Below are 14278 nucleotides of genomic sequence, written 5' to 3'. Positions count from 1 at the left end.
AGATTGCTCTACTGCACTCCAGCCTGTGCAACAGAGCCAGACTCTGTCTCAAAAAAAAAAAAAAGAACCTAACATTGAACAATCAAAACAAGTTGAAGTATGATATAAAGTTTAGAGAAATCCAAAGCAACACTATACACTCAATTACCTATACACGAATGTGCATTGCAGCGCTATTCACATAAGCCAAATGTTCATCTGTAGAAGAATGGATAGGCAAAATGAGGTCTATCTGTGCAATGAGATATTATTCAGCTATAAAACATGCTAAACATAGATGAACCTTGAAAGCATTATGTCTGCTAAGTCAAAGAGGCCAGGCACCAAATGCCATATATTGTATGACTCCATTTATATGAACTATCCAGAATAGGTAAATCCATAGAGACAGAGCGGATTGGTGGTTGCAGGGGACAGAGGGGGAGAAATGGGGAGTGACTACTGATGGGCATGGGGTGTCCTTTGGGGGTGACGAAAATGTTCTGGAACTAGAGAGAGGTGGTGGAGCATAGCACTGTGAATGTTCTAAATGCCACTGAATTGTTCATGTTTACAGTGCTTCATTTTATGTTATATTTCACCCCAATAAAAATATATTTTTTGAATTTCACCCCAATAAAAATACATTTTTACATATGTAAACATATATGTGCTGTAGAAATATAAAAACAAACAAGGAGGCTGGGCACAGTGGCGCATGCCTGTAATCCCAGCACTTTGGGGGCTGAGGTGGGTGGATCACCTGAGGTCAGGAGTTTGAGACCAGCCTGGCCAACACAGTGAAATCCCACCTCTATTAAAAATACAAAAATTAGCCAGGTGTGGTAATGCACACCTGTAGTCCCAGATACTCGGGAGGCTGAGGCACTCGAGAATCACTCGAACCTGGGGGACAGAGGTTGCAGTGAGCCAAGATGGTACCACTACACTCTAGCCTGGGTGATAGAGATTCCATCTAAAAAAAAAAAAAAAAGGATTTCATTTAAAGATGGAGTCTTGGCTGGGTGTGGTGGCTCACGCCTGTAATCCTAGCACTTTGGGAGGCCAAGGTGGGTGGATCACCTGAGCTCAGGAGTTCAAAACCAGCCTGGCCATCATGGTGAAACCCCATCTTTAAAAAAAATAAAAATAAAAAAGAATATTTAAAAATGATAAAAATTAAAATTAAAAAAAAAGAAAAGAAAAAAAATGAAGATGGAGTCTCGCTATGCTGCCCAGGCTGGAATTTAGTGGCTATTTCACAGGTGCAATCATAGCACACTACAGCCACAAACTCCTAGGCTCAAGTGATCCTCCAGTCTCAGCCTCCCAAGTAGCTGGGACTGCAGGTGCAGCCACTGTGCCCAGCTGCAGGATGTTTATAAAGGGAAAGAAAGAGAATGGGATGAAGGATGAGTTTGCAGAGGGCAAAACAGGATTAGTAGCTTTATTATTTAAGTTGGATAGTGGCACGTGGGTTTTATATTATTCACTGTATGTTTTAGTATTTTTATAACATTTATTTAAAAAGAAAGACTTTCGGCTGGGCACGGTGGCTCACTCCTGTGATCCCAGCACGTTGGGAGGCCGAGGCAGGCGGATCACGAGGTCAGGAGATTGAGACCAACCTGGCTAACATGGTGAAACACCGTCTCTACTAAAAATACAAACAATTAACTGGGTGTGGTGGTGCGCACCTGTGGTCCCAGCTACTTGGGAGGCTGAGGCAAGAGAATTGCTTGCATCCTGGAGGCAGAGGTTGCAGTGAGCTGAGATTGCACCACTGCATGCCAGCCTGGGCGACAGAATGAGAGTTCGTCTCGCAAAAAAATAAAAAAAGAAAAAAAGATTTTCAAGAAAGATGTTGGGGTGAGAGATCCAGGTTTGAGACCCAATCAGCACACATGACCAGAGCTATTAAACAGAATTCCACAGACGAATGTGGTAACACTTGCTCAATTATACATTTCAGCCCAGCATCCCAGCACATACATGGCGCGTGCAGTGCTTTCTCACGTTGATTGTTGCAACATTTTCCTATACCAAGAACCAGCTCGACCATAGAGACCCCCACCCAGGTGGTGCTGAAGGAACTGAGAGGCAGACAGCCAGATAGAACAGTGAAGTGGGTCTATCGGGGGACCTGCAGCCTTCCAAACTGAGAGCCTCAGGGGCTGCCAGCATTCCGGGCTGAAGGCCCCGAGCAGATGCTGATCCACGTAGTTATTCTCGCTGAACAGATGATTGTTATTAATAAACAGGTGCTCTGTATTTTCTCAACATAAAAATATACCAAGTAGGCAGCTGTTGCCTGCTTACCACTGATTACAAACAAGCTAAAATGTATTCTCCATGAGGGAGCCACAGGGGCAGGGGCAGATAGATATCTTAAAGAATTGTTTTAATCGGTGTATGATATTTATAGGTTGTCCTGCCACTTTGGAATGCCCCAAGTAGTTTTCTACTTGGGGAGGCAGCGGCTAGGTTTTTCTTGCCATCGTTATTCCTAAGAAATATATATTCTACCATACACTCAACATTTATCAACACTCACAAACTTCACTTCTCTCAACACTCCTGGAAAACACTGGGTTGCTCAGTGTGACCCACCATGTGGGAAGCTCGATTCTGATCTCTCATGTTCATTCCAGAATGTGCAACATATAATCCATCAGCCTTCATGGAATCCAGCCCTCTCCTAAACAGAAAGCCTGTCTCTGTGTCATCATGAACATGTAAATTTTAAGAATTAAAATGCTGGCCAGGCGCGGTGGCTCATGCCTGTGATACCAGGACTTTGGGAGGTGGAGGTGGGTGGATCACTTGAGGTCAGGAGTTTGAGACCAGCCTGGCCAACATGGTGAAACCCCGTCTCTACTAAAAATGCAAAATTATTCGGGCATGGCGGCGGGTGCCTGTAGTCCCAGCTACCGGGGAGGCTGAGGCTGGAGAACTGCTGGAACCCAGGAGGTGGAGGTTGCAGTGAGCCGAGATTGCACTGCTGCACTGCAGCCTGAGCAACAGAGGGAGACTCTGTCTCAGAGAAAAAAAAAAAAAGAAAAAAAAGAATTAAAATGGTTTAGAGCTTCTTCAAAGGCAAACGGAATGAAAATGAGTTTGCCACTCTATCTGTCAGGGGGATACTGTGACTATGAAAGTGACTTTGCAGTGTCCTCCCTTTCAACATTCTAATGTCTGTCCCAAAAATACTCTCCTGACCTTGTCTGGCGACTGAGGCAAGCCATGTGACCCCTTCAGGTGGTCGGTTTAATCCTGAATGAGGAGAGAACCCCCAGACTCCCTAGTCCCCATGACTGCTTGTTCTAAGATGCTATCATGTTGTCCACTCTATAGAAGGCAAAGCCACTGATGCCTAGAGCTACCAGGGTTGTGAACTTGGGGATTTCACTAGGGTGGGGAGGATGGGTAAGTTGCGGGGGTGTGGTGGTATGTGCCCATAGTCACAGTTACTTGTTAGGTTGAGGTGGGAGGATCCCTTAAGCCCAGGAGTTCTAGACCAGCCTGAGCAACACAGTGAGACTCCAGTCTAAAAAAGAAAAAGAAGAAAAGCAAAGCTCAAAAGAGTCTGGGAGGTAGAAGAGAACTAATGCGAGAGAAGCCAGGGCCACGGTATGGTTTGGCAGTGTCCCCACCCAAATCTCATCTTGAATTGTAGCCCCCATAATTTCTACGTGTTGTGGGAGGGACCTGGTGGGAGATCATTGAATCACGGGGGTGGTTTCCCCCATACTGTTCTCGTGGTAGTGAATAAGTCTCATGGGATCTGATGGCTTTTTTTTTTTTTTTTGAGATGTAGTTTCACTCTTGTTGACCAGGCCGGAGTGCAGTGGCATTATCTCGGCTCACCACAAACTCTGCCTCCCGGGTTGAAGTGATTCTCCTGCCTCAGCCTCCTGAGTAGCTGGGATTACAGGCACCTGCCACAACGCCTGGCTAATTTTGTATTTTTAGTAGAGACAGGGTTTCTCCATGTTGGTCAGGCTGGTCTTGAACTCTGGACCTCAGGTGATCTATCTACCTCAGCCTCCCAAAGTGCTGGGATTACAGGTGTGAGCCACTGAACCTGGCAGATCTGATGGCTTTATAGAAGGTTTCCTCTTTTGCTTGGCTCTCATTTGCTCTTTGCCTGCCACCATATAAGACATGCCTTTCGCCTTCTGCCGTGATTGTGAGGCCTGCCTGAACATGGGAAACTGTGAGTCCATTAAACCTCTTTCCTTTATAAATTACCCAGTCTTGCGTATGTGTTTATTAGCAGCATGAGAACAGACTAATATAGCCAAGGGGCACTCACAGGCAAGTCTGGCTGAGGAGGAGCCCTGGAGTGGCAGGGAAATAAGGATGGAGGTGAGGCTGGGCCCATGGAACCCTCAGGCTGCTCACACTGGATCTGCCAAATGGAGAGGAAGGTGCCCACCATGGGACTCTGTACAGTCCCAATCCACATGCTCTGAATACAAGTGACTTTCACAGACTTACACTGGCATCACAGCTGGGATGGGCCGATGCCAGGATGATTAGATTGTTCTTCAAGCTCTGCAGGGAGGTCCTGCCTTTCAGCAAAGTCGTTCTCTCCCCCTTACAGTCCCTGGGCTTCCAGAGCAAAGGTAACACCAAAGGGCAGAGACCCCAATGTGACCTGCCCTCATATCCCTTAGCTCACGCCTAACCCAGGCCAACAGACATCTTCAGGACCCCTAAATAGTGGTGGTGCTAGGCACTGTGCCTGCAGTGCAGCACAGAGAGGCTGGGTGTGCAGTTTCTGCATCTCCTATTTATTTATTTAGTTATTGAGATGGAGTCTTGCTCAGTTGCCCAGCCTGGAGTGCAGTGGCTCCATCTTGGCTCACTGCAACCTCTGCCTCCTGGGTTCAAGCCACTCTCCTGCCTCAGCCTCTTGAGTAGCTGGGACTACAGGTGCATACCACCATGCCAGACTAATTTTTATATTTTTAATAGCGATGGGGTTTCACCGTGTTGGCCAGGATGGTCTTGAACTCCTGATCTCATGATCCGCCCACCTCCATGCATCTTTTATTTAAAATCCCAAGAGGAGAATCTGATTGGGTCCATCACTGGTCCACCGGGCCATGGTGGGGGCTTGGCAAGGGGCAAGGACTCAAGATACTCTCTGAGAAGAAAGTGGGGAAGAACCAGCAGCCCCGAGGCAAGTTAAATCCCAACTGTATTAGTTTCTATTTGTTGTTGTAACAAATTTCCACAAACTTAGTGGCTTTCCAGATTAATTTATTCTTTTGCAGTTTTGGAGTCAGATTCCTAAAGTCAGCCTAACAGGGTGAAAATCAAGGGCTAAAAAGAAAAAAATATAAATTAAGATTCCAGCCAGGCATGGTGACTCACGCCTGTAATCCCAGCAATTTGGGAAGCCAAGGTGGGTGGATAATTTGAGGTCAAGAATTTGAGACCAGCCTGGGCAACATGTGGAAACTCATCTCTACTAAAAATACAAAAATTATCCAGGCACAGTGGTAGGCGCCTGTAGTCCCAGCTGCGAAGGAGGCTGAGGCGGGAGAATAGTTTGAACCTGGGAGGCCGAGGTTGCAGTCAGCCAGATCAGGCCATTGCACTCCAGCCTGGCTGACAGAGCGAGGCTCACCTCTAAATAAATAAATAAATAAAATTCCAGCACAAATAACTCCCACAGACAATGGGAATGTCTTCTAGGCTTCTAGGTATCTCTTTATGTCCACACCTAGTATCCAAATAGATATACTGATGTTACAAATGTGGCCACACTCTACAGGCCAATACATGTCGCATGCTAAGAACAGAACCCAGCACACACTAAGTCCTCAGCAGCACTCAGCAGGTGTTATATTTCAAGCAGAATGATCTCTCTAAAATGAAAACATGAGCATAAACCCCTTCATGTTTTCTGTATGTTTGAACATTTTCTTTTTCTTTTTTTTTTGAGACGGAGTTTCGCTCTTGTTACCCAGGCTGGAGTGCAATGGCGCGATCTCGGCTCACCGCAACCTCCGCCTCCTGGGTTCAGGCAATTCTCCTGCCTCAGCCTCCTGAGTAGCTGGGATTACAGGCACATGCCACTATGCCCAGCTAATTTTTTGTATTTTTAGTAGAGACGGGGTTTCACCATGTTGACCAGGATGGTCTCGATCTCTTGACCTCGTGATCCATCCACCTCGGCCTCCCAAAGTGCTGGGATTACAGGCGTGAGCCACCACGCCCAGCCCCTCGAACATTTTCTAATAAGATGTTGGGGCTGCGGGGACAGTTCTCCATGCTCTTTCTCAGTGCCTGCCAGATGCAGCTCAAGGCCCTCCATGATCTGGCCCCTGCTGGCTTCCCCAGCTCCACCTTGGCTTCGCCTTCTCTGCCGCTGTACCCGCCAGCTGCGGGCCTGTGAAGACGCCAGACAAACTACTCCTTCCTCTTCCCCACATCGTGCTACTCACGCAGCGGGGCTGGGGCGGCATCCCCAGAGGCCTGCGGGTACAGGAGAGAAGCCTCCATCATGACCCCTCGAAAACAAGAAAATCAGACACTGAGGCAGCTTTTCATATGCTAAAGCCATTCATTTGAAAGAACTATGCTTATCTTTTGAGATGATGTGCTTCCAACTATTTTGGTATTTCGGTGTTAGACATGAAAAAGGGATGAGGATAGATGGTAGCAGGCAAGTGTTTTAATTGCTTGCCCGACTTTATTTATTGAGATGGAGTCTCCCTCTGTTGCCCAGGCTGCAGTGCAATGGCACAATTTAGGGTCACTGCAACCTCTGCCTCCTGGGTTCAAGTGATTCTCCTGCCTCAGCCTCTCAAGCAGCTGGGATTACAGGTGTGCCCCACCACGCCTCGGTAATTTTTGTATTTTTAGTAGAGATGGGGTTTTGCCATGTTGACCAGGCTGGTCTCGAACTCCTGACCTCTGGTGATCCACCTGCCTCAGCCTCCCAAAGTGTTGGGATTACAGGTGTGAGCCACCACGCCTGGACCTTTATTTATTTATTTATTTATTTATTTATTTATTTATTTTTATTACATATATATTTCAAGACAGGATGTCAATCTGTCACCCAGGCTAGGGTACAATGGCATAATCACAGCTCATGGCAGTCTCCACCTTTGCCTGACATCCTTAACAGTATTGTGTTAGTCCTCAAGCCTCTCCTTGGTCTTCCTCAAGTTGGTAAAAGGCCATCGTGCCTCAGGAATCCAGAGCCATCCTTCACCTCCTAGCAAATCCATCAGTTCTGCCTCCAAAACACATCCCGTCTTTGTCCACATCCCTCCAGCTCTGCCATCCCATTCTAGCCCAAGTCTCCATCTCCTCACATCTGATGACTCCAGGAAACTTCTCACTGGTCCCTCGCTGTCATTCTTGTCCCACCACACTCTATGCTCTGCACAGTGGCCCATGAGAGCTTCTAGAAACATGAATCAGGTGGTTTCACTTCTCTGCATAAAACTTTTCAGTGGCTTCCCGTGGCACTGAAAATCAAATTGAAACCCTTCCCCTGACCTGCCCTCAGCCCCGGCTGCCCCCTCCTCGCTCCCCAGGTTCGGGAACATGCTGTCCTTGCTGTTCCTCTTGTGTTTCCAGGTCTTTGCATTTACCGCTCTCTTGGTCCCATGTGCCACGTGGCTGGATTCTAATCCTCCTACAGGGTCACCTCCTGAACTGGGTTATCTCTGACCTTCCCCTCAAACTCTATCACATCACCCAGGTGTCAAGGGTGGGATAAGAACGTGGCAGACCTCATGTGTCTATTCCTCTGAGGACAGTCAGGGGCAGGCGAGGTGTGGTGGCTCACACCTGTAATCTCGGCACTTTGGGAGGCCAAGGTGGGTAGATCGCTTGAGGCCAGGAGATTGAGACCAGCCTGGCCAACATGGCAAAACCTAGTCTCTACTAAAAATACAAAAATTAGCCAGGTGTGCTGGCGCACATCTATAATCCCAGCTACTCAGGAGGCTGAGGCAGGAGAATTGCATGAACCCGGGAGGTGGAGGAGGTTGCAATGAGTCAAGATTGCACCACTGCACTCCAGCCTGGGTGACACAGGGAAACTCTGTCTCAAAAAAAAAAAAAAGATGGTCAGGGCAGAGGTGCCATGCTTGGATTGGATTGAGATTTGCTCTTCCTGGTGCCTCCCTGGCCTCTGTGCTGGGCTCACTTCTACTCAGCTGGAGGAGGCCCAGATTTACAGGGGTGTGGCCACCCACTGGGAAATAGGTGTCCAGCTAAGAGCTCCATTTTAACAGCCACAAACTAGTACAGCAGCACCATCTCCACGGCAACAGCCAGCCTGGGACCAGGAATGACAGCACAGGCTCACTGCTGGCACCAGTGGAGGCTGATTGGGCAGTGGGGCAGCAGCTGTGAGTGGAGTTTGTTTCCTGTGCCTCTCTCAATCCTCTCTGGTCTTCTGCAGCTGCTGGAAAAGCTTCCGTGAGGACTGGCCTCCAGGGAAGAGGGAGATCTTCCCGAGAGAATGTAACCATCTTTTATTCCTTTGCTTACAATCGTCCCATGGCTTCTCAACTCACTTGGAATAAAATCGAAAGAATTCTCTGGCCGGGCACAGTGGCTCATGCCTGTAATCCTAGCACTTTGGGAGGCTAAGGACGGTGGATCACCTGAGGTCAAGAGTTCAAGACCAGCCTGGCCAACATGGTGAAACCCCATCTCTACTAAAAATACAAAAATTAGCTGGGCATAGTGGTATGCAACTATAATCCCAACTACTGGGGTAGCTGAGGTGGGAAAATCACCTGAGCCCAGGAGGTTGAGGCTGCAGTGAGCCGAGATACTACCACACTCCAGTCTCAGCAACCAGAGCGAGACTCTGTCTCAAAAAAAAAAAAAAAAAAAAGTAATAAAGAGTATTCTCTTTTTTGCTTTTTTACTAAGGCAGTGCCATCACAGGCGGCTTGGTTTAAGCAACAGCTTAGTGGCAACAGAAACCAAATAGTAGTGAAATACCAAGGTGAGCTGGCAGCCTCCGTGGGCCCAAGCAGCACATCTGGGGATGAGGAGCAGGGCTCCTGGTGGGACTGAGGAAGGGGCCGAGGTAAGAATAGGAGCTCAGCGATTGCCCAGATACAGTCTCCACAGCCCAGCTGCAGGGATGAGACAAGCCAGGACTAGAGAAGCAGACTTCAGAAATCCCTGGAATTTCTGGGTTTTGGAAAGACCTTATAGATTACTGTTTTTTTGTCTGCCTACCCTCCCCACTCCCTTTTCCCATTTTGTCTGGGAACAGAATCTTCCTTCCTGCGGAACACCTACTGGATGTGGTTCATTCAGGTAGGGCTCACTTGCTACTTCCTGCCACGGGAGCCAGCATATGACCCAGGCTGGCCAATAGGGTGACACCTTGGCCCTGGCCACAGTGATTGGTTCAGGGATGGATCTGTAACTCACACCTGACCAATCAGCGTCTTTCCTGGGACCTTCCTATCAGAGCTATCAGAAAAGACTTGTTTGCTCCTCTGAGGTTGCTAAAAGAAGAGAATGTAACGGTATCTTGCTACATAAGAGTTGCTCAAGAAGGAAGCCAAATCGAAGCAAATGGAGCCAACAGGTGGGGAGAGAGATCAGCTCTGATGACATAGTTTGAACTCTTATCTTCATCCATGTCCGAGGACAGCACCATCTCTTCAACTGCCCAGTTACATGATCCAATAAATTCCCCACTGAGGGTTTGTGGTTAATGTAAGTTGAGCTTCTGTCACTGCCTAAATGATCCTGGCTAACACAGACCTGCTCAGCATCCTATCTACACAGACCTCCAACACAAACTCCTCTTACAGCTGCATCCCTGCCTCTGACTCCAGATCTGAACTTGGTCATGAGAATAGGAGAAGCTGAACAGCCTCTTGGCTAATTTCCTCCATAATCAGTCCCTGCTTTGTATCCCATTTTTAATAACTGAGGTCCTGTCTCCTTATCCTGGCTCTTAGTCCTTCCAGCCCCAGGAGGGACAGCTGGCCAGAACTTGTCACTTGCTGCTGTGTCCTGAGCATTGCTCGAGCCTGTCTGGATTTCCACCTGTGGTCCACACTAGTCCTACTTAATGCAAACTACTTCCCCCAATCCCTACGCCCCTTGGGTCTACCCATTTCACAGATGGCTAAGCCTGGTTACATGAGCCTAAAGCTTCACAGTGCAACTTAAGGCAGCATTTCCCAAATTGCGTACTGTGAGACTCCATTTGGCCATTTGGTGAGATGTTAATAGTCCATTAACCAAGAGGAAAAAAGCAAAGCTGGCAATAGTTTTTTCTTCCATTTTATATTTTAAAATACAGACAGTGGAGAAACTTTAATATGCAGCTTATCCTCTAAGGTCGGCCCTTAAGATGAAAATCATGGCTCACCAAAATTGCCTTTGATAAACCCTTAAACTGTCTACCAAGTGTAGCAAACACTTCCCACTTGGGTCTGCTGGAGAGCCAATTTTTCCTCCAGCTCCGGAACAAGTTGCTGTTTTTACAGTTTTGCTCTAGGTGAAGGTGAAGGACTTGACTTATTTTAGGGGTCATGTGGCTGAAAAATATGTACCCAGATTAATAAGTAGAGCAGCAAGATGCTCGCTCTGTGAGAAGCACGTGGGAACAGAGATTGATGGAGGGAAGCCCAGATGCAAGCATCCCATCTCAGACCTACTCCAGGGTTGCTGGATCATTGTGTTATTGCGATGGCTCATGCCTGTAATCTCAGCACTTTGGGAGGCCTCTCTCTCCATGTCCATGTGGAACATGTATAATTGAATTTAGGGGAGTTAAATACATGTAAGTTATGATTTCACCATGTGAAAGAAAAATATTTATCATTATAAGATGTTCTCATAGTAATCTGTTTTTAGAAATTTATTATTATTATTATTTTTTGAGATGGAGTCTTGCTCTGTCACCCGGGCTGGAGTGCAATGGCACGATCTCAGCTCACTACAACCTCCACCTCCTGAGTTCAAGTGATCCCCTTACCTCAGCCTCCTGAGTAGCTGGGATTACAGGCACCCACCCCAACATCAAACTAATTTTTGTATTTTTAGTAGAGATGATGTTTCCACCACCTTAGCTAGGCTGGTCTCAAATGCTTGACCTCAAGCGATCAGCCTGCCTTGGCCTTCCAAAGTTCTGGAAATACAGACACAGGCCACCGTGTCCAGCCCAGTATATATGTTTATCATTCCATATTTATTAAACAGTAAACATATGAATCAAGTAATAATAATCCTAATAGCATTATTAATAAGAAGTAACAATAAGGGCATTAACAAAAATATATGCCACATATTTCTCAAACAGCTCTGCATTTATTAGTTCATTTAATATTCCTGTCAACAATTCTCCTCATTTTACACATGAGGGAACCAAGGCTCAAAGAAGTGAAGGATTTTTCAATCCACATTTCCAGATCTCAAATCCTGAGCTTATATGTGGTTACTTTGAGGATCAGACCAGAGGATGTATATAAAAATACATACACGCTATGCAGCTTATCCTCTAAGGTCGGCCCTTAAGATGAAAATCATGAAAAAATACACAATATGCTATTATATAATCAGAAAGTTTTTTTTTTTTTTTTTTTTTTGAGACAGAGTCTTGCTCTGTTGCCCAGTCTGGTGTGTAGCAGTGCGATCTTGGCTAAATGCAACCTCCACCTCCCAGGTTCAAGCGATTCTCCTGCCTCAGCCTCCCAAGTAGCTGGGACTACAGGTGCGCACCACTATGCCTGGCTAATTTTTGAATTTTTAGCAGAGACAGGATTGCACCATATTGGCCAGGCTAGTCTCAAGCTCCCGACCTCCAGCAATCCGCTCGCCTCGGCTTCCCAAAGTGCTGAGATTACAGGCGTGAGCCACTGCACCCAGCCTCAAAATGATCATTTTTAAAAATAGATACCAGTTATGGAGCTCTCATCCTATGTCAGTCACCATAATAAGGGCTGCTCATGCTCTTTTTTTGTTTAATTGTCACGACCCTATGAACAGATGCAGAAACTGACGCTCAGAGAAGTAATGACTTGGCCCAGGAAGACATGGCCAGTATTATGAAATAAGTTGGCCTAACTCTTAGTAAACTGCACTGCCACCCTCTATAGATACAAATTGCCTCCATCATCATTATCAATCAGCACAGAGAATAAGAGGCACGCACCGTCAGGGAAATTCAAATCAACCACAGGGAACTACCACTTCACACCCATTAGCATGGCTAAAATTTAAGACAGACAGTCAGCCAGGTTTGGCGGCTCATGCCTGTGATCCCAGCGCTTTGAGAGGCTGAGGTAGGCAGATCACTTGAAATCAGGAGTTCGAGGGCAGTCTGGCCAACATGATGAAGTCCTGTCTCTACTAAAAATATAAAAATTAGCCAGGTGTGGTGACGCATGCCTGTAATCCCAGCTACTCAGGAGGCGGAGGCAGGAGAATTGCTTGAGCCGGGGAGGCGGAGGTTGCAGTGAGCCGAGATTGTACCACTGCATTCCAGCCTGGGCAACAGAGCAAGACTTCATCTCAACAAACAAAAACAAAAACCCACAAAAAAGACAGACGATAACAAGCGTTGGTGACAATGTGGAGAAATTGGACCCCTCATACTCTGCTGATGGGAATGTAAAAAGTGGCAGCTGCTGTGACATTCAGTCCACAGTTCCGCTAACGGTGAAACATAGTTAACATATGACCCAGCAATTCCACTCTTAGGTACATACTCAAGAGAAATGAGAATATGTATCCACATAAAACCTTGTACACAGATGTTCGTGCAGCATTATTCATGATTGCCAAAAAGGAGAAACAGCCCAAATGTCCATCAAGGGATGAACGGGTGGATTCCATGCAATGGAATACAACTCAGCCATAAAAAGGAATGAAGTACAGGCCGGGCACAATGGCTCACATCTGTAATCCTGACACTTTGGGAGGCCGAGGTAGGCGGATCGCTTGAGTCCAGGAGTTTGAGACCAGCCTGGGCAACATAGCGAGAACCCTGTCTCTTAAAAAAATTGAATGAAGTATCAACACATGCTACAAGACGAATGAGCATTGAAAACATGCTAAGTGAAAACAGCCAGCCACAAAGGGCCACATATTATGTGATTCCATTTACGGGAAATGTCCAGAATAGGTGAATCCATAGAGACAGAAAGTGAATTCATGGGTGGGAAGGAGGAGGAACAGTGCTCGAAACGGTGGCGAAGGAGTGTGAGATTTCTTTTGAGTCGATGAAAATATTCTAAAATTGATTGTGGGGATGGTTGCACAACTCTGAATAATCCAAAAAAAACCATAAAATTGTATCCTTTAAATGGGTGGATTGCATGGTGTGTGTAAATTATATCTCGGTAAGTTTCTTTTAGAAAAAACATAAACCAAAAAGCAGTGTCTTCCTGACATCGGTGACCTAAAGTTATAATACATTTTCAAGCCTGGTCCTATTCCTCCCAAGCACGGTGACTCAGATGACAGCATGATCACCAGGCGTGCCCCGAGATCCTTGCCTCCTCTCCGGGAATCCAGGGTGTCGTCCTGAGCTTTTCCACCTTCCCCAGCCACGCCCTGCCCTGCTCGCCCGGGCCGGCCCCGAGTAGAGCAGAAAGGAATCCCACTCGCCTGCCAGCCTGCCGTGGCTTCTTCTCGGCTGCAGCTCGGCGGCGGCGCCGTTTCATCCTGTCTGCTGCTACTTCCTCCCTCCCGCCCAGCTTGCTGTGAGAGAGCGTCTCAGATTCCAAAACCATGTGAGATTCAGAATGCGCACCTGAAGCTGCCCCCTGGGGTTTACCACTGCAGAGGTCTGGGGTCCTCCCCGCATCCCACTTACCTAACATAGGAAAAGACGATCACGTGGAAGAACCACTTAAGGGTGCCGTAGTTCATACTCTGGATCCGGGTGACTTTGTTGGTCTCATACTGGAAAACATCACTGCAGCTGCAGCAGGCCGGCATGGTGACAGGCTCCCTCCCTGCGCGGGGCTGGACCAGGGCTCAGCTATCCCAGATGGGGCCACAGCAAGCCCCCTCCCAGTAACTGCAAAATGAAACCTACTGATTTTTAGTAGGAGCCTTTAACTTTGAGTTCCTCCAATGACTGCAGAGTAAGGGCGGGCCCTGGCAGTTGCCCCAGATGTGGCTGCAATAAACAAGAAGGGCCAAGTCCTACGGGCTAGGCTGGCAGATGACCTCGCCCCAGCTGGCCTCCCCCAGATGCCTACACAAAGACGGTGTTCAGAGGATGGGCATTTTTAGAATTCTCCCTTTCCCCCCTTTCCTTTTGCTTTTTTTGGGC

General features: G+C 47.2%; 1 protein-coding gene across 2 annotated transcripts in view; it reads right to left on the bottom strand.

Moving 5' to 3' along the window:
- P2RX7 (purinergic receptor P2X 7) overlaps positions 1-14032 on the bottom strand; it is a 54257-nt gene extending 40225 nt beyond the window's left edge. For both annotated transcript variants that reach the window (XM_017976434.4, XM_002753098.5), the window contains exon 1: positions 13814-14032. In XM_017976434.4, coding sequence (XP_017831923.3) covers positions 13814-13938 — 125 coding nt within the window. In that variant the 5' untranslated portion in view covers positions 13939-14032. The remainder of the gene's footprint in view (positions 1-13813) is intronic.
- Positions 14033-14278: the final 246 nt, after the last annotated feature.

This window comes from Callithrix jacchus, chromosome 9 (assembly GCF_049354715.1).
Source record: "Callithrix jacchus isolate 240 chromosome 9, calJac240_pri, whole genome shotgun sequence".
Classification (NCBI taxonomy): Eukaryota; Metazoa; Chordata; class Mammalia; order Primates; family Cebidae; genus Callithrix; species Callithrix jacchus.
Note: the sequence above shows the minus strand (reverse complement) of the source record. Positions and strands in the feature narration are given on the sequence as shown.